Source organism: Octopus bimaculoides, chromosome 25 (genome assembly GCF_046866305.1).
Source record: "Octopus bimaculoides isolate indiv1 chromosome 25, ASM4686630v1, whole genome shotgun sequence".
In the NCBI taxonomy this organism is placed as follows: domain Eukaryota; kingdom Metazoa; phylum Mollusca; class Cephalopoda; order Octopoda; family Octopodidae; genus Octopus; species Octopus bimaculoides.
Genome location: NC_142952.1, coordinates 33,693,219 through 33,717,488, shown reverse-complemented (window position 1 = coordinate 33,717,488; position 24,270 = coordinate 33,693,219). Strand labels below are relative to the sequence as shown.

Sequence of the window (24,270 nt, the reverse complement as noted above, 5' to 3'; positions counted from 1 at the left end):
GACTAACGATTTCACTTGGCTTGACGAGTCTTCTCAAGCACAGCATATCGCCAAAGGTCTTGGTCACTTGTTAACGCCTCTGTGAGGCCCATCATTCGAGGATCAGGCTACCGGCAACGGCCACACTTACGATTTTCACGGGTACCATTCACATGGCAACAGCCACGACTACAATTTCACATGCTATAAAATAATACAACTCACATTACACTAGAAATTAGAAGCTAAACCACACAGCAAAACGTACAAAATAATAGAGGAGTCCATACTCGTCCGATACCCACAAAAAACAAGAACATATATTGTACACACTTCAGGAATACAAATGAGTGCAAAAGTGGTGCAGTAAAATCTCGAATGAAACCACAAAAGAAATAATAAAAACAACAACCATGATAGTCTCCAACATAGGCACAAGGTAATATATTTTTTAAGTAAATACATAAACTCGGTACTTCTGACCAATATTTACTTTCAACTCGATATAAAAAGTACTAAATTTCTGGGCACTATCATGCTAATAGCTGTCAGAAGTGAAAGTGCTCACTGCTAGTGAAGTATCTGTCTGTTTGCCTGCATGCCTGTTGCTGGCCTGTCGATTCTTTGGCTACTGACAGCTAATACCATGACTGGCCGAAGCGAGCTATATGTCTGTCTGTCTGTCTGTCTCTCTCTCTATCTATCTATCTATTACTCGAAAGTTATTGGAACAAATTTGACACCTATATCCATGCGTTTGAAAACACAGAGTATAAGGGAACTCGCGTCCGCGCTAGCTAGTCGTGAGTGGTCGATCCTATTATTTTTAAACTTCAAACTTCATTTGTTTTCTATTTTGATAAATTCTCTCTGTTGAAAATTATATTTTTATATTTTAAATAATTTGCAATTTCAGGAAATATGTTTTTATATTAAATTTGTGTTTTCTAATAAGGTGGACGAGTGATTGATAGATAGATAGATAGTAGATAGATATCAGTAAGTAAGTAAGCCAAAGTATCAACTCAAACCAGCAGGCAGACAGACAGACGGATATAGGTGTCAAATTTGTTCCAATAACTTTCGAGTAATAGATAGATAGAGAGAGAGACAGACATATAGCTCGCTCCGGTCAGTCATGGTATTAGCTGTCAGTAGCCAAAGAATCGACAGGCCAGCAACAGGCATGCAGGCAGACAGGCAGACAGACAGATACTTCACTAGCAGTGAGCACTTTCACTTCTGACAGCTAATAGCATGACTGCCAATTTCTGATACAAAAGTACTAAATTTTTTTTTTTATGGGAATGAATAGAAGAAGGGAGAGCACTCTTCACAAAAACTATGAAATCGAATTATTTCCCTTAGCATAAATCTAGTTTTACGTTACATTTTTATTGTCAGACCCTAAAGTAGTCGACACATTTTATACCAGTGATATTCTAGGTTGATTTCAAAGAATGACACTCGACTTGTTGGTAAAATTAGTCTTTGGACAAGCCCCACAAAGAAAAAAAACCGGCTATCAACGAAAGAAAAACGAATAAAATAAAACAATCAGGCACAGGCGTAGCTGAGAGGTAGAGTTCCCTCCTCAACTATATGGTTCCAGGTTCGATACCACAGCAAGTTACCTTGGGAAAGTGTCTTCTACTATCGCCCCAGGTCAACTAAAACCTTGAGTAGATTTGGTAGGCGGAAACTGACAGAAGCCCGTCGTATATGTCTGTGTGTGACCACTACTTGACAACTGATATTGGTTAAATTTGCAGTTCGGCAGAATAAGTCCCAGTTCTTAAATGAATATTGGGATCGTTTCATTCAATTAATACCCTTTAAGGCAGTGACCTAAGACGTAAAACAAGTAAAAAAAAAAAAATTATGAATAAAAGATTACTTATGCTAGGTTTCCTTCTTTCAATTGGAGGTTATATGAAGCAACTTAGGTTGGATGGTCACAACTGGGGTATCTTTTCTGCTCTAGGCACAAAGCCCGAAATTTGGGGGGGAGGGCAGTCAATTAGATAATGATAATGATGATAATAATAATGATGATGATAATGATGATGATAATAATAATAATAATAATAGTAAACTTACGGCGCTTCAGAGAAGATGCTTGCAAGAAAGCTGTGACGAGGTCAAAATTGCAACTGAGTTTGGCAATTCGATGATCTCTCCTCTTTAATTGGCGCACCAATCTGGCTGACATTTGATTGATATCATAACGGAGACTAGATTCAATTTCTTTGAGTTTCTCAAGACCTGTTCGTTAATAAAAGGGAAAAAGAAAACGTCAGAGAGAGAGAAAGAGAGAGAGAGAACCAAATAGACGTTGTTCGCCTCACGATTTTTTTAAAAATTTCTTCTGCTTCATTTTTTTTTTCAGTCTTCTTTGTTTCAATCTCTGAATTGTGGCCATGCTGGAGCAATACCTAAAAAGAATTGAGCAATTTCACTCCAGCACTTATTTTAAGTGACATTTGTTTTGCCCTTCTCTTATTACTGAACTACTGAAGTAAGGGGGACAGAAACAAACCAACAGTGGTAGGGACAAACAAGGATGCATGCACGCACACACACACATCATCAATATTTTAATGCCCACTTTTCCTTGTTTGCCTGTGTCAGACGAAAGTATGCTGACAGTTTTCTATAGCCAGATGCCTTTCCTGTCACCAACACTCATTTGATTTCCATTATAGAAACGGGAAGAAAACTATCCTCTTTTTTTTAAAGAGATTAGTGATGGGGGACGTAAAATGGATCGTCTATAACAATGTGAAGCACAAGTGATCCTGGAGGATATCCATTCTTCTATCTACTATTTCATGCCTTTATAAATGGTGAATTCCCTGCCTGGAACTTTCATACATACTCATCTTGTCTCTGATGACGGAATACCCAGTGTATGGAGATGCCAACCTTCCACTTGGGATATCCCAGAAACAGCTGTAAGACATCCAATAATTAATTGATTGATTAATTAACCAATTAATTACTTCAAATTTACCTTACTATAGTTAGATATTTTAAATGACTTGAGATACTCGTCCTGCCTTGGTTTTGTTGTCCTTTTTCCTCTAATATACACCTGCTAACCCGGAAGCCTACTATGGATCCCTAGCTCCAGCCTCAGCTGTGAACTTGGAACCTAACGGATGACCAATTATAGCCCTGACACAGTGGACCTATTCGTTTAGATCACCACTGAACTAAACCCCCTCATATTCTTTATATATATATATATATGTATGTGTGTGTGTGTGTGCACACACACACACATATGTATGTATATACACACATAATATACATACATGTACATACATATGTACATAAATGTGTGTGTGTGTGCATGTACAGGTGCCTGCGTGTGAGTGTGCATGTTGCTATAAGGTGTAGATATTACTATTCGAATTAAACTTTCAATCTTCTCTAATCTTACACACACACACACACACACAGAGTGTAACTCACAATATGAATTTAGCAAGACCACAATGACCTATCTGAGCCATCCAAGCATGGAAAATGGACATAAAATGAAGACACATACATACTACACACACATGTATGTATGTATGTACGTATGTATGTGTGTATATATATGAAGGCCTTCTTTTCATTGCAGTTGTATAAGTTGATTGAAAAAATATAGATTTAGTTAAGGGAGGGGATATTCTGAGAGAGAGAGAGAGAGAGAGAGAAACAGAAACCGCAAACCCAATATGTCATGTGAGCAGCTGGTACTTTCACGAAAGCAGCTGTTTCAAACATCACCTGATGTCACTTTATATTAAACTTAAATGTGGTGCTTTTAAGTTTTTTTTTTGCACTACTTGAGAAAAACCTATTTCCATTAGGATATGATGGGAAGATATGACTGGCCATGTTTAGTGAACACACTGGGTAATTGGCTTACAACATCGAGGATTCCAGTCGATCCGATCAACGGAACAGCCTGCTCGTGAAATTAACGTGCAAGTGGCTGAGCACTCCACAGACACGTGTACCCTTAACGTAGTTCTCGGGGAGATTCAGCGTAACACAGTGTGACAAGGCTGGCCCTTTGAAATACAGGTACAACAGAAACAGGAAGTAAGAGTGAGAGAAAGTTGTGGTGAAAGAGTACAGCAGGGTTCATCACCATCCCCTGCCGGAGCCTCGTGGAGCTTTTAGGTGTTTTCGCTCAATAAACACTCACAACGCCTGGTCTGGGAATTGAAACCGTGATCCTATGACCACGAGTCCGCTGCCCTAACCACTGGACCATTGCGCTTCCACATGTTCATCATATATACCCATCTAAATAAAAGCTGGAATGTCTTTAATCACAGGTCTGTTACATCGGTGTTGACCGAGGGTTAAACAAACACCACCACAACAACTAAACTGACCGTGAAATATCCTTGTTCTCTTTGGATAAGTCACACTCCAGTGAATCTTAATTGGTGTGTCACACTTCAAGGATATCCTGCTATCAGTCACACCTCACTGATCTCCCTATTGAGCAGTCACACCTCACTGATCTCCTGCCAGCAACTTCCTGCAGGGTGTGTCACACTTCATTGATCAAAATCCAGTGAGGCAAACAAGATCAAAGTTACATAAGAAACTAAAAAAAAAACCCTGAAGAACATCTTCAGAGACCATATAAATGTTTGATATATTTGACAAACCCATGCCAGCATGGAAAATGGACGTTAAAAGATGATGATGATGATGGTGGTGGTGGTGTGTCCAAAGCTATCCTCTTATCTCTAGATTATCAGACTATTTTCCTTAAAGACATGTCTATTGCAAAGAAGGAATCGGCTGCAATTTTTGCATGGCATTTTCTTATTCTTCTTCATAGGAAGATTAATTTCAAGAATTCAAGAATTTTTCTTCTATGGTATCTGACATTCCTTTCTTTGTCATGTAATTGCTGTTTACATGCATGGCATTGGCCACCCTCAGATACTTCTCTTGGTTAATTTTCATTTGTGTGAGTGAGAGTGAGAGAGTAATTGAGTGAGTGTGAGAGAGAGAGAAAATGAAGGTGAGAGAGAATGAGAGGTGTTTGTGTGAGTGTGCATGCGAGCCTGTGAGTGGGCGACTGTGTGTGTGTGGGGGACAAGGCACTGCATGTGTGAACCTGTGAGTGGGCCAGTGTGTGTGTGTGTGTGAGGGGATGAAGCATGTGCATGTGCGAGCCTGTGAGTGGGCGAGAATGTGTGTGCGGAGTGAGGCACGTGCATGTGTGAGTGGGCGAGAGGGCGTTGAGGGGGGGGGCAGCTTTATTGTGTGTGTGTGTTTGAGATATTCCAGTAATATTGAAACATCTGAGAGAAAGAAGCAAGTATAAAACTGTAAGAGAATAGTTACTCATTAAACACAACAATCTGAAATGAAATGGTAAAATTACTGCAGGAATTTGGCAAACCCACCACTTTAAGTAGATTATCAAATTTATTTGCCAGCAGCCAAAACATTATTCCCTGCTTTTCAGGACCTAACAACAAACACAGGCTACAACATCTTACTTAGAAGAATCAGAAACAATCCATTAACATCTAAGACAAGACGAGGCATCAAAATTGTTTGGTTTTTGCAGGTGAGATTGAAGCATAAATTAGAAATGTGTGGGTCAGGTGGGGTGGGGGGGGGGGGTGATAACATTAGAAAAAAAAGCAAAACAAGAAAACTATTCATAATGTAGGACAAAGTAAAATGATGAAAGAACTCAATATACATTATAACAAGTTTATTAACAATAGGCGCAGGAGTGGCTGTGTGGTAATTAGCTTGCTTACCAACCACATGGTTCTGGGTTCAGTCCCACTGCATGGCACCTTGGGCAAGTGTCTTCTACTATAACCTTGGGCCGACCAAAGCCTTGTGAGTGGATTTGGTAAGCGGAAACTGAAAAGAAGCCCGTCGTATATATGTATGTATATATATATATGTGTGTGTGTGTGTGTGTGTGTTTGTCCCCCCCACCATCGCTTGACAACCGATGCTGATGTGTTTATGTCTCCGTAACTTAGCGGTTCGGCAAAAGAGATCGATAGAATAAGTACTAGGCTTCCAAAGTCCTGGGGTCGATTTGCTCGACTAAAGGCGATGCTCCAGCATGGCTGCAGTCAAATGACTGAAACCAGTAAAAGAGGGCGACCAAGAATTTGTAAAAGACTATTTTGACAAAGAATGCTACCCGTCTCCATCAGATTTCCTCTTAAACTCGTTTGTTACCACATTTCTGTTGAAATTTGAAAATAATGAATAATTTAGTGAAATAACAAGACAAGAGAGAGAGAAAAACCAGGGTCACACAAAACCAAAGACAGGCCTGACCCTCTGGTGGTTATGACGAGTGGTTCCAGTTGGTTTGGTCAATAAAACAGCCTGCTTCATGAAATTAATGTGCATGTGGCTGAGCACTCCACAGGCACATGTACAGAGTGTGTGTGTGTGTGTGTGTGTGTGTGTGTAACAATAAGGCATAGAAAAGTATGTGTATCTATGTAAGACCATAGGTTTGTGTGTGGGAAAGAATGCTTATGAACATTTGGGAGGTGACAAAACAGGTGTTGGGTTGAAGGTGTGTGTGTGTGTGTGTGCATTGTATATGTGTTTGCAGTGTGTGTGTGTGTATGCATGTGGCATGTTATGAGGCATGTGATATGCTTTGCATGTGTGTGTGCATGCATTGTATGTGTTTTGCAAGTATGTTTTGTGAGTGTGTGTGTGTGTGTGCATATGTTTTCAGGATGAGTGTGTGTGTGGTATGTTATATGTGTGCGCGTGATATGTTTTGCATGTGTGTATGTGTGTGCATGTGGTATGTGTGTGTGTGGTATGTTTTGTATATTGTATGTGGGTGTTGTGTGTGAATGTGTGCATGTGGCATGTGTGTGTGTATGTATGTAGTATGTATGTGTGTGTATGTGTTTTAAGAGTGTGCACGTATGCATATTATATATGCTTTTGCTGTAAAGGTGTGTGTGGGGGGGGCACTGGCCTGTTTTGCCTCTGTGTGTGTGTGTGTGTGTATGTACGTTGTATGGGTGTGGGTGTGCATGTGAACTTTAAAAAAGAAAAAAAGCCAACTTTACTGGAAACCAGGTATTTTTGTTGGTTTTATTTTCCTCCTCCCCCACCCACCAAACTGACACCACCACACCATCACTACACTCCCCACCCTCACCCCACTCGGGTCCCCAATACCTTCAGTGGGAAATAGGGTTTTTTTGTCAGATATTGATCTGATCAATTTACACACACACACAAACAGTTCACAGCCAATCACAGATGTTAAAAACTGGGGTGACAGCAGTGGTAGTAGTGGTGGTGGTAGTATTATTATTATTATTATTAGTAGTAGTAGTAGTAGTAGTAAAGGGGTAATGATTGATGGTAGTGATGTTGGTGGTGGTAGTACTAGTAGAAATGAAAGTAGTAGTAGTAGTTGTTGTGGTGGTGGTGGTGGTGGTGGTGGTGGCATGAGGAGATTTGGCAGTTATTTCTAACAGACCTAACAAGTAGTATTTGCAGTAGCAGTGTGGTGGTTGTGGTGGTAGTACAAGTGGTGCAGAGATACTCCCTGCAAGATACTTGCGAATACTCCATAGGAAGGAGCAGCTCTGTGGTCACATTGTAGCCACTCCATCATCATGCACGATTCATCACCATCATCATCATGAGCACAGGCATGGCTAGGTGGTTAAAAAGCTTACTTTGCAACCATGTGGTCTTGAGTTCAGTCCCACTGTGCGGCACACACATCACATGATGTGTCAAGTGACCAACCTGACTATCAAATGTATTGAGTCATCCCATAAATAACTGCATAAACCAAAAGTCGGAGGGGAACAGGATAAACTACACACATCAACTTGCTATAAAAGCAGGTAGTAATTTTACCTTGCCCTTATTCTTAGTGCAAGTTTTGAAGAGTGCAGTTCGATTTTAACAGTTATTTTTTCAAAGCTATAATTGAAGTAACAAAGGAGAATATTTGGCATATTTTGCTTTATGAGTTCAATAAAGGCAACAATGCAATGGAAAATGCGAGGAATATTAATGCAGTAAATGGGGGATCGGACAATAAGCGTAAGCCAGTGTCAACGGTGGTTCCAGAAATTCCGAGCCGGAAACTACAGCCTAGAAGACAAGCCTCATCCTGGAAGATCTGTAGAGCTTGACGAGGGCATCCTGCAAACCCTGTGGAACAAAATCACATTGTAACTTAAGGAACTAGCAGAGAAGCTTGGATTTCGTCATTCAACCATTCATCGACACCTGCACCAGAAGAAAAACGACCGTGTTGGGTTTCAAGATGAAAGGTGTTCTTTCATCAGGATAATGCTTGGCCACATACAGCGAGGATAACATTCCAAAGGCTGGAATTGTTTGAATAGGAAATGATGCCCCACCCACCATATTCACCAGACATTGCCCCATTTGATTATCATTTATTCTGCAATCTTCAAAATCATTTGGACGGAAAAAATATGAATTCTGTAGACGAGGTCAGAATAGTACTGGAGGAGTATTTTCCATCACAAACATGAATTTTGGAAGAGGGGCCTTGTGAGTCTACCAGATAGATGGAAGAGCATTGTAGAAAATGAAGGGGAGTATACTTTAGATTAAAAAAAGAACTTTGTTTATCTTAATTTTGAAAAATAAAAGAAGTATAAAAGAACCACTTTATTTCTGGGCTGAGCCAATATATAACATCTGATAGTCTGGTTGATCACATGACATCGATGTACAACATCACCGGGCACAATACGCTTTGCATCATTTTAGCTTTTGAATGATGCCACTCCACTGTGAGTGAGTGAATTTCAAACAGTCGTCTTCAAACAGTCTTCTTCAAACAACCATTTTCAAACAAACACTTTCAAACAACCATTTTCAAACAATGTTCACATAATCGTAAAGCAACAGTTGAGCTGAGTAAGATTTGAACTCAAAATACCATAAAACAAATGTGACAAAACATTTCAAGGTGAACAGCCTTTTTTCTCTGCTGTTTCTACCAGGTCACCATTTTTTCCCCAGACTGAATATTAATAAGGCCATTAACAACAGCAGTGGTGGTGGTAGTAGTAGTAGTAGTAGTAGTGCCACCACCACCACCACTTTGCAATTATCCAAGCCACACTAATGTTCTATTTATATTCTGATGCAAAGAAATCAATAATTTCATTTTCAAGTTCACACACATGCACACACAGTCAGAAGAAACATGTGTGCAGTGAAGCCTTCATAGAAATACACACACACACACACACACACACACACACACACACACACACACACGTATATGATAGATAGATATGTGTAAACAACAATGAGAAGCACAATGAATTGCAGCAAACATATTGGAAGTGTACCCATGCACATTACTAAAAACGAGTGGCTAGGCGCAGGAGTGGCTGTGTGGTAAGTAGCTTGCTTACCAACCAAAATGGTTCTGGGTTCAGTCCCACTGCGTGGCACCTTGGGTGTCTTCTACTATAGCCTCGGGCTGACCAAAGCCTTGCGAGTAGATTTGGTAGACGGAAACTGAAAGAAACACATCGTGTGTGTGTGTGTGTGTGTGTGTGTGTGTGTGTGTGTGTGTGTGTGTGTGTGTGTGTGTGTGTGTGTGTGTGTGTGTGTGTGTGTGTGTGTATATATATATATATATATATATATATATATATATATATATAAATATATCATCTTCATTATTTAACGTCCGCTCTCCATGCTAGCATGGACTGGACGGTTTGAGTGAGGACTGGTGAACCAGGTGGCTACACCAGACTCCAATCTGATCTGGCAGAGTTTCTACAGCTGGATGCCCTTCTTAACGCCAACCACTCTGAAAGTGTAGTGGGTACTTTTTATGTGCCACCAGCATGAGGGCTAGTCCGGCGGTACTGGCAACGGCCATGCTCAAATGGTGTTTTTTTACGTGCTACCTGCACAGGAGTCAGTCCAATGTTTTGTTCACATGCCACCGGCACAAGTGCCAGTAAGGCGAAGCTGGAAACGATCGCGCTCAAATGGTGCTTTTTATGTGCCACCGGCATGGAAGTGAGACCGCTGCTCTGGCCGTGATCCTGCTCGATATCTGCCACGACTGCGATTTTGCTCAGCTTGATGGGTCTTCACAACACAATGCCAAAGGCCCTGGTCATTGCCTCTGTGAGGCCCAACACTCAAAAGGAACTCAGCCACTTTGCCTCCATGAGGCCCAATACTTGAAAGGTGTTCTTTACATGCCACCATCACTAAAAGCAAATCATTTGTGCAGGTTGTTTAGCAAGGAATTACCATTTTTCTAGGACTACAAGAGACTACCATCATATACGTGTGTGTGTAGGGTGCATAGAGAAGTGGTTAGAGTGTTGCACTCGCGGTCACAAGATCATGTTTTGTGTTCTTGAGCAAATCAATTCATCTCATGTGCTGCAATCACTTCAACACCTGTTCATGTGCACCTGTTCAGCCAAAGGTGATTTGATAAAGCAAGTAAACTAATGTGCAACGCATGTATTTCATTCCTATAAACAGATCATCTTGAGCAAGTCTTTCAGCAAGAAATTGCAGAACTGCCTTTCTCAAACCCTAAAGACTACCATGTGTGTGTGTGTGCGTGAGAGTGAGTGTGTGAAGGTGAGGGTGTGAGTGTGAGGGTGAGAGAGAATGTGTGTGAGTGTGTGAGAGAGAGAGTGTGTGTGAGAGAGCGTGTGTGAGAGAGAGAGTGTGTGAGTGAGATAGTGTATGTGAGAGAGCGTGTGTGAGAGAGAGCGTGTGTGAGAGAGAGCGTGTGTGAGAGAGTGTGTGTGCATGTGTTTCTGTGTATGTATAATTCATTGATGTACATCACCAGAAAGATACCACTATGAATAATTGTGACATTTGTTCTGACCTGAGGGGCACACACTCCCTTGTCACTTCCTGCCAGCAGACATGAAGTAGACACAAGTGACTGTTCCATTGAGGAGCAAAAACGTTATAAGGAATCTCTATTACGTTGCTTGACATGCTGGAAATAATAACCAAATCACACACACTACATTGGATAACACAGTCCTACACAGAGCGTGATGGTGGTGGTGGTGGTGAAGAAGAAAGAGAGAATGTAAGAAAGGAAGAGAAAGACAAGGAATGAAAGAAAGAAGAAAAGAAGAAAGGAGGTTAGGGAAGAAGAAAAGGAAAAGAGAAAAGAAAGAAATGGAAAACTAAGGAAGGAGAAGAAGAAACAATAAGATAAAAAAGAACAACAATGACAAAAAGAAGAAAAAATAATTAAAAAAATGGAAAATGTTATGAGGAATTGTAAATCTTGTCAGAAAAATGATACAAGATATAATTATGCGAAGTGAAATAGTTTTGACCAGGTCAAAATGGAGAATATTAAATATTGTAATGATGGTGGCTAGTTTATAAAGATGACAGCTGTTGCTGTAGATAACAAAAGGGAGATACAGAATGGGATTGTGTCATCGTCATCATTATTATCCCTTTTCCATGCTGGTATGGGTTGGATGGTTTGATAGGTGCTGGCAAGCCAAAGGGCTGCATCAGGCTCCAGTCGTGTTTTGCCTGGCATGCTAACAATCGCATTGCTCTGCGATCATGTTGACACCTGATGTGTGGTACACCATGCACCTGTTCAGGTAACGTCAATTGAATGGAGGGGAGAGTGAGCTCATCTGTGACACGAACATTTAATCCCTAATAAACAAATCATTTGTGCAGGTCATTCGACAAAAGCTGAACACCCCTACATCGTCTTCGGCAGGAGAGTCCATCATTATTATTCTTTTTTACTCTAGGCACAAGGCCCGAAATTTTGGGGGAGGGGGGATAGTTGATTAGATCAACCTCAGTATGCAACTGGTACTTAATTTATCGACCCCAAAAGGATGAAAGGCAAAGTCGACCTCGGCAGAATTTGAACTCAGAACATAACGGCAGGCGAAATACCGCTAAGCATTTTGCCCAGCGTGCTACCTTCAGTCTATCATTATTATTACATGTTTTATGAATTAGCAAAGATATTGTCTTGAAGTTTGGCACCAACATGTGTCCTTGAATCGGGAGAGTCTTTTTGGGGATTCTAGCAGAACAAAGGATTGCACTTTCTGCAGGTCAACAAGTCAATTCCCATATTCTTTGATCTCTTCGGTAACATTTTGGGTGTTGTGCCAAAAGTGCACTAAATGCCACAGGAATAATTGTTGTTTATTATTATTATTATTATCATCACTAAGATGGTGAGCTGGCAGAATCATTAACACGTCAGGCAAAACTCTTAGTGGTATTTCATCTGCCGCTGCGTTCTGAGTTCAAATTCTGCCGAGGTCAACCTTACCTTTCATCCTTTCGTGGTCGATTAAATAAGTACCAGTCAAGTGCTGGGGGAGGGTAATCGACTAGCCCCCATCCCCAGAATATTTTCAAGGCCTTGTGCCTAGAATAGAAATAATTATTATTATCATTAAAGTGGAAAGCTGGCAGAATTGTTAACACACCAGGCGAAATGCTTAGCATTTCATCCATCTTTATGTTTTGAGTTCAAATTCCGCCAAGGTTGACTTTGCCTAATCGATAAATTAAGTACCAGTTAAGTGCTGGGGGTCGATGTAATAGACTATCCTCCACAAATTCCAGGTCTTGTGCCTATTAGTAGAAAAGATTATTGCTATCACCATTACTTGATACTGACCAAAGGGGAACCCCCGCCACCACTGTCTCTCACAAGACTCACCCTCCTGCCTAACATAAAAGTAGTTTTTCTTGGCTAAATAACTAAACTGCTATCAAAGTTATCTGAGAAAAGATGTCAGGTTACGAGAAAGGTTTATTATTATTAGTTCTCATTCTGAAGATAACCAGCTGTTGGGTCTCTAAAAAAACCATTCGGAATATTCTGGAAGGAAAACTTATCTTTCTTAAATTGCTCACACTGAAATCAATCTGAAGTGAGGTCATCTAACCATCTTGGCAACTCATGTTGGTGCTGTTATCATGGTAGTCATATATTTATAGATATTGCATGGCACCTTGGGCAAGTGTCTTCTATTATAGCTTCGGGCTGACCAAAGTTTTGTGAGTGGATTTGGTAGACGGAAACTGAAAGAAGCCTATCAGGTGTGTGTGTGTGTGTGTGCTCACCATTTGACTACCAATGTTGGTGTGTTTATGTCCCTGTGATTTAGCAGTCTGGCAAAAGAGACCAACAGAAGTATCTGGCTTTAAAAAAAAATAGTGGAGTCAATTCAACTGAAAAATTCTTCAAGTGAGTGCCCCAGCATGGCCACAATCTAATGACTAATACAATACTATATATATATATATATATATAATTATCATTTAACATCTATTTTCCAAGCTGGCATGCATGGATTGGACAGTTTGACAAGATTCAGTGAGCCACAGACATTGTGATTTGTGTCAGCTTGGGTATAGTTTCTACAGCTGAATGCCCTTCTGAATGCCAAGAAAGGTAGAAAAAAAAACAGAAAGAAAGGGAAACAAACTTTAAATGCATAGAAACTACATTGATTCTAGCCACCATAGCTGGTGAGAGGCACTATATTTAACTGTCTTTTCCCTTTAATTGTTTTCAGGTTTCACTTTGAATTTTCATTCTTTATATTCACTCTGATATGTATGTGTGTGAGGGGGAGAGAGAGAGAGAGAGAGAGAGAGAGACTTACTAATGCTCTAATTCTCTTCATTTCAAAGTGGTGCTCTAGCATGGCCTTTAGCTGTGACAGTTAAAAACAAAACTAAGTTTCACATGTTGACATAAACAATATTTTGATATAAATCAATAGACAATGAAGAGTAAGAAAGTAGAGACAACACGTGCTACCAAATATCATATTTCATATATCAGATAACTTGTAGATAACACATGCTATCAAACAATGTACTTTATGTATCAGAGTTCAAACCATGTTAATATCAATAATGTAATGTAATATGGTGAGGGCCCATGGCCTTGTGGTCAGGGTGTTGCACTCATGATTGCAAGATTGTTGGTTCTGTGATCACTTTGTCATCTGAAGTGTGGCACATTGCACACCTGTACAGGTGATGCTGATTTGATGATGGGAGGGAGTCGATATACAGCACGAGTATTTTTGATCACTATAACTCTTTAGTGCTCAAACTGGCCAGATCTGGCCTCTCACACCAACCCCACAATATCATTCTAAAATTAACAGTTATCTCTTCAAAATCTCAAAGTTACAAGATAATGCAGGATTAATTCAAAACAAGGTAAACAAATATATTTGACAGTGTGAAGGCGCATGGCTCAGTGGTTAAAGCATTGGATTCACAATCATGAGATAGTGAGTTCGATTCCTGGACTGGCCTGTGTGTTGTGTTCTTGAGCAAGTCACTTTATTTCACATTGCTCCAGTTCAATCAGCTGGAGAAATGAGTTGTGACGTCTTTGGTGCCAAGCTGTATCAGCCCCTTTGCCTTTCCCTTGGATAACATTGGTGGCGTGGACAAGAGAGGCTGGAATGCATGGGCGACTGCTGGTCTTTCATAAACAACCTTGCCTGGACTTGTGCCTCAGAGGGGAACTCTCTAGGTGCAATCCCACGGTCATTCATGACCTAAGGAGGTCTTTACTCTTTCCCCCTATATTTCATCTGTCTTTACATTCTAAGTTCAAATTCCACCAAGGTTGACTTTGCCTTTTATCCTTCCAGGATCAATGAAATAACTACCAGTTATGTACTGTGGGTTAATGTAATTGACTAGTACCCTCCTCCAGAATTTCAGGCTTATTATTAAGGTGGTGGGTTGACAAGGTCATTAGCATGTCAGACAAACTACTTCACAGAATTTCTTCTCGTTATGCTCTGAGTTCAAATTCTGCAGAGATCAACTTTGCCTTTCATCCTTCCAGGGTTGATAAATTAAGTACCAGTCGAGTGCTGGGGTCGATGGAATCGACTTATCCCCTTCTCCAAAATTGCTGCCCTTGTGGCAAAATTTGAAACCATTATTATTGCTGTTGTTACTTAAGCACCATGCAGAGGGTTTGAACCCAGAATCATCCGATTTCAATGTGGATATGTTAATCTCATGGCTACGTGTGTCTTTGCACATGTATCACCACTACTACTACTACTACTACTACTACTACTACAGGACACAGCAAGGCTGCCAAGCTATTTATTGTAGCTAGGTCATGGGAAAATAGCATGTGTGTGTGTGTGTGTGTGAAGGTTTGTACGTGTGTGTGTATGTGTATTTGTGTGTATGTTTGTATGCATACATTTGTGTGTGTGATGTCTACACAATGTTACATCACACATCACATCCATGAACAAACAAGGATGTCTGTATGGCCAGTCGACCTGCTAGAAATAACAGTTAAATCTGCCTCAAATGACACTAATATCTTTTAAAAGAAAAAAAAAAGAATAACATATCTTTAAAAACAAGGCAAAATGATCATAGCTATGGTATAGGATCATAGGCTACCAAGGGTTAAACAGCATTTTCAGAATCATTAGCGCATCAAATGAAATGCCTTGTGGTGTTTAGTAACTACCCCTTATGTTCTAGGGAGAGGGGTTGAGAGTACCAGTCATGTACTGGGGCGGGGATCAGTTTGTTCCTACAAAGCATCTTTGGATGTGAACAGAATTATAAGATTAAAACATAATACATTTCAGTTTGATAAAAAAAAAATGTTTTTTTTTAGAAAAAAATCCCCGTATTTTATAGTTACAGCATCTATTTTCCAGAACTTTCAGCTCCAAAACCATTCTGGATCACAGGTTAGTGAACCAAGGGTTGTCGCCACTAGATTTAACAAAAATCTACTTGAATAATTAAATGAAAATCAAATAACTGTAGGTTGGTATGAAACAGGTTTATTAATGCTCTTCTGAGCAGGTTACTTCAAAGAAGACCACCTATTAAACTAGTCTGGCAAACATGGGAGTTTGACATTTTTGCTTATAAATTACTGTGGATTAGAAAAGATTTCAGACCATCAGTGTTTGGAAAGTTAGTGCCTTACCTGTTTAAACCCAATCAGAGGTGCAGGTGTGGCAAGAAGTTTGCTTCCCAACCACATGGTTCTGGGTTCAGTCCCACTGCGTGGCTCTTTTCAGCATGTGTCTTCTGCTATAGCCTTGGGCCAACCAAAACCATGTGAGTGGATTTGGTAGACGAAAACTGAAAGAATCATGTGTGTGTGTGTGTGTGTGTGTGTGTGTGAAGGTGCATGGCTTAGTGGTAGTGAGTTCAATTCCCAGACCAGGCTGTGTGTTGTGTTCTTGAACAAGACACTTTATTTCACATTGCTCCAGTTCACTCAGCTGTAGAAATGAGTTGCAATGTCACTGGTGCCAAGCTGTATCAACCTCTGCCTTTCTGCGATCACTTCATTTGACTAAAATTCCTCAAGGTGATTGTCCAACATGGTCACAGCCTAAAAACTGAAACAAGGTATAGGACACCACATGGTCATCCCTCTGATGCTCTACAGACCCAGCCAGCTCACCACAGATACAGATAGCCTTAACATAATTATCAGACAGAATCAACAAGACAGATAGAATGTGACAAGGCTGGAATTTTAGAAATTACCAATATTGTCCTCCTGGCTTTCTCACAAATTTTGTTTGCCCAGTTTTATACACAGACTTTGGGTCAACCCAAGGCAGGATTCTAATTTAACCCTTTAGCATTCAGATTACTGTCAAAAATAATGCTTATTTATCCACATCGTTTGGAATTAATCATGCATTATCTCATTATCTCTGAGATTTTGATGGTGTGATTGTATATTTTTAGGACATTGTAGGGTAGGAGGGAAAGGCCAGATCTAGTCAGTTTGAATTTAAAGCAGTGCAGACATGGCTGTGTGGTAAGAAGCTTGGTTCCCAACCACATGGTTCTGGGTTGGCAGGTATCTTCTGTAGACCAAAGTCTCGTGAATGAATTTGGTAGACGGAAACTGAAAGCCCATCGTGTGTTTGTTCCCCCCCACCCGCCAATCATCACTTGACAACCAGTGTTGATGTGTTTACATACCTGTAATTTACCGGTTTGGCAAACAAGACCAATAGAATAAATATTAGGCTTGGGGAAAAAAAAGGCCTGGGGTCAATTTGTTAGACTAAAAGCCCCGAAAGGTGATACTCCAGCATGGTCGCAGTTAAAATGACTGGAACAAGTACAAGAATATAGACCAGATACAACCAGTTTAAATACTAAAGGATTAATACTTATTCTATTCCCCACCATCCGGTGTTCTTTTGTTTACATCCTAGTCATTTCATGGTTTCAGCAAAAGATCAACAAAAATAAACACTAGATTTAGAAAAGTACTGGAGTCAATTTGTTTGATTAAACCCTCCAAGGCTGTGCTCCAGCATGACCACAATCTAACGAATGAAACAAGTTAAAAATGAAGATGGACGAAATTCCAAAAAGTCTTTAGGAAGTCGCCATAATTGCTAGACAGAACAACTAAGGGTTCCTCAAATCAGGCCATCTTGTCATAAAAGCAGAAAGGACAAGTTGGATAATATAGTTCCATATAATACATGGTGAAACCTAAAAAGATAAACCTGGTGGTCACAGCTGGAACGTCTCTAATCATAGGTCTGTTTGATTAGGTTTGGCCTTGTCTCGGGAGAATCGTGAATATTGCTATCGTAATACAAGCCGACAGTTACCAGAAATATGATCCATAAGCCATATAGACACACATACACACTAGAAATATTAGCTATTATAGTATTATACACACACACACACACACACACACACACATACATACATACATACATGCACGCACAACAACTAACATGACACAACCACAATTAACACACACACATTCGTAACATCAAATAGCAGTGACATTTTCAAAAGGAGACCACAACTAGTAACAAGCAATAATTAGGTTCAAAAGTAGGCTATGTTACACACACACACAAAGAGGAATGGTTGGTGGAGAAACTAGGAAAAAATTAAAAAACCATGGCTATGTAATTAAACAGATGATAAGTCAGACAAAATACTGAACATTTCTCCGGGTTCTTTACATTAAGAGATCAAATCCTACCAAGACCGACTTTGATTTCCATCCTTTTGGAATCGATAAAATCGAGTATCAGTCAAGAACTGGGTTCAATGCAATCAACTGGACCCCACCCTCCAAAATTTCAGGTTTTGTGCCTACAGGGGAAAAGATTATTTGTTCCAATGCAAAAATTACCAGGCAGAGAGACAGACAGAAACAGAGACGACATTTTAAAATAGTCTTTAATAAGGCCACCAAACATTGAGGTGCAATTTATTTTCAAGAGTCCACTAACCATAAATAAAATCTTCCATTTAATTCCTGGAAATTATCAAAACATTTAACAACAGAAATATTTAGCCGTTCTTTTATTTCATCTTTATTGTTTTTTTGTTTTTTTTTAGATAATATAATAAGTGAAACTAAATTACGCCGGATGTGACATTATTAAAACCCCATAATTTCATTATATTTCTATTACATCTTACTGATGTATGCTACATGCATTAATGCAAGTAGTGTTAAATGACCCCCACCCAACAAATAAAAGATTGTCTTATGTCTTATATTTGTTACAGTGAGTCACTCAATGTCAAATTTTAACTTTTATAAAAAGTCACTCAATGTAACAAATGTAGAACAATCTTTAAACATACTTTTATGCTGTTTCCACCTTCATTTTTTTAAATGTGTCTTGATTCTTATGAATTCTTAACTCCTTTTTCAACTAAGAAATAAAAATATAAATATATATAGATAGATGTATATATATATAGAGAGAGAGAGATAATACAGAGTAGGGTTCAAAATGAATGTGAACTTAAATTGCGACTTCTTTATCCAGGGCCCAGAACCTAACTGTTTATTTACTTTACTACCCCTCTCTCATACACACACACACACACACACACACACACACACACACATATATATATATACAGACACACACACATATATATATATATACAGACACACACACACATTCTCTCTCTCTCTCTATATATATATATAGCGGTTTGAGGAAAGAAACCGATAGAATAGGTACTATGCTTAAAGTACCAGGGTCAATTGTTCGACTACACCCGTTTAAAGTGGTGCTCCAGCATGGCAGCAGTCAAATGACTTAAACAAGTAAAAAAAATAACAGAATACATATATGTGCCCATATCTGTGTGTGTGTGGATATATTGTGAATCATTGGTGAACAACAGTTGGCCAGGGCAGAGAGAGAGAGAGACACGACAACACAGTCAGGACATGGTGTCAACATAGCTTTATTTACATTCTGCCCTTTAATTAAGTTGGCGGATGTCGCTCACTTCGAAAATACATCCGGCAGTCGGTGGTGCAACAGGTGTATATATTCGAATTTATATATATGACACTGTGTAAACGACGGATAAATACACGGTGTGTATAGCTATAACATTTACTAATTAAGATTAAAATGTCATTTGCAAAAAAAAAAAAAAAAGCATTGCGTATGTGTGTGTGTATTCTTGTATACGTTTCAGCACAAGGGCTGTGGCCATGCTGGAGCACCGCCAGTATAAGTAACAATGGGCTTGTCCTCATGAAGCACATCTAGTGTGTGTATATAGAAATATAAACCTTTTTGCTATATACAGCCCTGCCTACTGTACCCATTTTCCCCTCTTCCTTTTCTTCACCCGATTCTTCTACTTCACTTCCGTCGCCTTCTGGTCGTTTTCCTCCCCCGGTATCATTATGCGTATCCATCCTCTTGCCCCTCCCCCTCCCACCCCCACATACTCATCCCGCATCCACACATTTTTATCGAGTTAGAAAACAGATCTAATGGATACACAAATTAATTAACAAATCCACATACAATTGTTTCGTTTCACAAACAAAATCAAAATTACAGAACATATATAAATATATAATTCGAAATGCAAAATTATATATCTATATGTTTTGTAATTTTAATTTTGTTAGGGAAATGAAGCCGTTGCCAGTACCGCCTGACTGGCCTTCGTGCCGGTGGCACGTAAAAGCACCCACTACACTCTCGGAGTGGTTGGCGTTAGGAAGGGCATCCAGCTGTAGAAACTCTGCCAAATCAGATTGGAGCCTGGTGTAGCCACCTGGTTCACCAGTCCTCAGTCAAATCGTCCAACCCATGCTAGTATGGAAAGCGGACGTTAAACGATGACGATGATGATGATGTTGATGAAATAAAGCAATTGTAGGTGAATATGTTAGGTAATTAATTTGTAGCCATTAGGTCTCTCTGTTTTCTAACTAGATTATATATAATTCCCATATAATCTGAATCTACACAATCCGAAGTCTGTTTGTAGAAAAATGCATTAAAAAATATCCATTTTTCTGGAAGTTACGAGGAAGCAAAGTCGGTTGGGGCACAATTGTGTAGGTATGCCATATTGTGTTAATCGATCATAAACGACCCCTCGCTACAAAACGAAATGGGGTCGCATAGAAACGGCATGCTATATAATCCATGAGACTTTTTCCAAAAATTCTAAACCATGGGGTTTCATTATCTATAAAATGTACTATAAAACACTAATTAAGTCAGTTTAATTAATCTTAGTAATTACAGTCTCTTGTTGTGTCTTATAAAGTGTTATTTACATTAAGTGTGAAACCCCCCCCCACTTGAATATCTACAAAAATTCTAAGGCGTGTTATTTTATGTCTATAAGATATACTATACAACGGTAATTAACTCAGTTTAATTAATTTGGGTGGTCGTTGATGTAAAATGATAATGATTTATTTGTAAACTGGGGAATGTAACATCATTTCCGATAACTTAACCCATCCAAATAAAATTTATTTATATACACTGGAAACTTTAATGGTAATAATATTTGTACTAAAGGCGCAAGACCTGGGAGTTAGTGGGGGAGTTGGGGGGGGGGGGGGGAGATAGTCGATCACATCAGCTCCGGTGCTCGACTGGTACTTAATTTATCGACCCCGAAGGGCCAAGTCGACCTCAGTGGTATTTGAAATCAAAACATAAAACCGGAAGAAATGCCATTGGGTATTTTGTCCGACGCGCTCCAAGGCCGAAAGTTTTGAGGTATTGTAGAGTTTGGTCGATGGCATCGATCCCTGCACTTCACGAGTGCTTTATTTTATCGACTCCTAAAGGATGGAAGGCAAAGTTAACTTCGGAAGAATTCGAACGCAAATACAAAGAATCAAAACAAGCACACGAAACAAAGCATATTTTTCTCAGTGCTAACTCGTTTATCGAAATAGTTGTGGTTTTCAATTTTGGTACAAGGCCAGCAATTGGGGAGGGGGGCAAGCGAGTACACTGACCCCAGGACTTGACTCGTAGTTGATTTTATCGACCCTAAAAGGGTCGATGAAATAAAGAACAAATTTGACCTCGAAGGATTTGATCTCAGAACGTAAAGAGCCGAAAGAATTGCCGCTAAGCATTTTGTTCGACGCGCTAACGATTCTACCAGCTCGAATTTCTTTTGAAACTTTTCCTTAAAGAAAAAGAAAAACGAATGCCAACGAAGTCTAGAACTATGCCTAAACATATTGTCATTTTGTCAAAGTTGACGTCCCCCCCCCCAAAAAAAAATCTATGACGAAATTTCCATCTCATTCCGACTCTTATATAATTTCATAATGTCACACAAAATGCTCGAAAACTAGTAAAGAAAGCAGGAATTTTTAACATTCGGATCCGTTCAAAAGAAAACCATTTTTAATATAAACGCAAAACCAGATATTTCCTTTTGAAGAATGTATAATTGATTAAACCGATACCAAAACTTGATTGGAACTTATTATCGATTCCGGAAGTGGATTTCTACAATCACTTAGGTTTTACATTTTCTAATTCATATTCTACCGATGTCGATTTGCGTTACATGCTTCCAGGATCAATAAAATGAATACCAGTCAAACAATAGGATCAATATAAACGATTGTTTTCTACCTGAGAGGCGTAGTAAGTGTGGGAGAAGGGAGCAGTCACCCCAGCCAGTTTTAAGTGCGAAGGGGTACGAAATTTCCTCTGGCCTTATCGCTCCACACTTTAATTAACATAAAGTAGTGGTCGGTCACCTCAGCCAGGATCTCCACCTTGTTCGTATGAACAACTCTTGTGAATTAAGAGACGTTTTACGCAATATCTCACACAGTTAACATACAATTGCAGAGCAAGTGCTAAATCGAAAACTAAACAAACTTCTCGGCAATAAACAACGATGTCTACTAACTTTATTTAGTAATCTTGGCACGTGGACGTCCGGCCATGAAACAAACTATAATTTAGGACCGTAAAAACGCATTAAAAAGACCAATTTGAACGTAGGACTGTAAAAGCAAGAGTAACCACATAAATAAAGTGGGGACGCTAAAAGTGTCTTTTGCTCCCTGGTGCTGAGTTCTCTTGTAAAATGCGTGTCCCTTGTGTCAAATCAATATCAAAAGGAAGAGTTCAATGTGCTCAGAGGTTTGACTCGCTGTCTATGTTTCGCCGATAAAAGAAGGCGGGTGGGGTCAAATAATTAATATGATTAAACAAGCAACAACTATAATAAATGCAGACACAATTGGTGAGAATTCTGCAAGTCACTAAGAAGTTGGTAATACAAATTATTCAACTGGCGATGCAATAATAATAATAATAATACAGATACTCAACAAAAAAAGTCGGTGTCGGACAGATGAATCGGTTTTATCAGGAGTTGTCGAGTTTAAATGCAAACTAATTAACTTAAAGAAATAAAAAGCGAAATATAGACAGAATATCAAATTGATTAGACTTTTAAAGAAGGAGTAGGGGCCTGTTTCAAAGGGTTTGCTATTTGGTCGTTAAATTATTTATAAAATAAGAAACCAACAGCGAAGAAGGCTCTACGTTGCTAGAAATAACAGCCAAATCTATAACTGATACGGGATAGCATATTTACTAACGCAATTAAAAGATATACTGAGCTTGATATATATATAGATATATATATATATATATATATATATATATAATCGCTAGTCCTATAAAACGATTATGAATTTAAAATTCTATTCACTCTCGGACTTATCTTTGAGTACTTATTCAAGTGGTCGAAAGTAGCTTCTTTTGAACTTGTTACCCCCGAAATGAATACATACATATATATATATATATATATATATATATATATACACACACACACACATATATACGTATATTGGGTGTTGTCACACTTAAAACGTCTTTAATTATGGCTTAGTGTGAGTTGAACAAAATATAAAACTAAAATAAGTTATGGTACCCTTACCAACGGACACCCTTACCTTGGTTTTCCAAATAAGCTCGGCTGAATTTTTTTATCCTCCTATCTTCGATTTCCAAGTGATATTCCGACCTGGCCGTTGTGTAATAATGTGGTATCTCCGCAGCACTCGAATATTCCGTAAATGTGTCACTATCAAAGCTATCTCGGTAGCTATCGTACCACTGATCATAAATTTCGAACAGTAAATCATCGAAGATTGAACCACGGGGTCGAGATTGTCTGCAATATGTGGCCCCTCCATAACTATGATCCGGTAAATATCCAGAGTTTGTTGGACTAGACTCGCCCGTCTTGTCATGCTGCTTCTCGTTAGAGTTGATAGCAGAACAGTGGACTGAGTCTGCCTCTGAGACCGGCGCCGTGGTTAAAGTTGATGTTGTAGCTGTCCCCGAAGTTAAAGCAGAAACAGAAATAGCTGGGTGCATGTAGGTCCCTTGTAAACGGTCATCGACGGACGAAGTCCTGCCTCTGTGCGGACGGACCTTGCCGTTGCTGTCACTGAAGAGAGAGGTAGATTTTCCCAACCTGGGACTTGTAGAGGAGGACATGAGTGGTGGACTTTTGCCAAACGTAGCAACGCTTGACCGACGCGTGGGTGGAGTGGTACCCGTGAGGAAAACATCGTCGTCGGAGCTGTGTACCTTTTCCTGCCGACCTAATCTTTGTTCGCTGGTGACTGTTTCCTGTATGTTATCCAACTGAGTCTCCAGCACTTTTTCCATCATCATACCATGTTGGCCTCACTTGGGGGAAAAAAAAACCAACCAAGAACTTACCCTCAAATTGTGAACCAGAGTTTAACACAGCCGTGCGACTGCCGTGACAGCAGCAGGCGTTATAAGAGTGTAGTATACGTAGGTCAGTGTGTGTATGTATGTGAGAGAGAGAGAGAGGGAATATAGTTATCGGTGTGTGTACTAGTATATATATATATTT

General features: G+C 39.5%; 1 protein-coding gene across 2 annotated transcripts in view; it reads right to left on the bottom strand.

Annotated features, from left to right (window-relative positions):
- The window catches only part of LOC106873883 (uncharacterized), a 45,552-nt gene extending 21,282 nt beyond the window's left edge, over window positions 1–24,270 (bottom strand). Inside the window, exons 1-2 of one of the 2 annotated variants that reach the window (XM_014921411.3) lie at window positions 23,333–24,270; window positions 2,080–2,244 (exon numbers count right to left, since the gene is read on the bottom strand). In XM_014921411.3, coding sequence (XP_014776897.2) covers window positions 2,080–2,244; window positions 23,333–24,062 — 895 coding nt within the window. In that variant the 5' untranslated portion in view covers window positions 24,063–24,270. The remainder of the gene's footprint in view (window positions 1–2,079; window positions 2,245–23,332) is intronic. The other variant, XM_014921418.3, reaches the window with a different exon arrangement.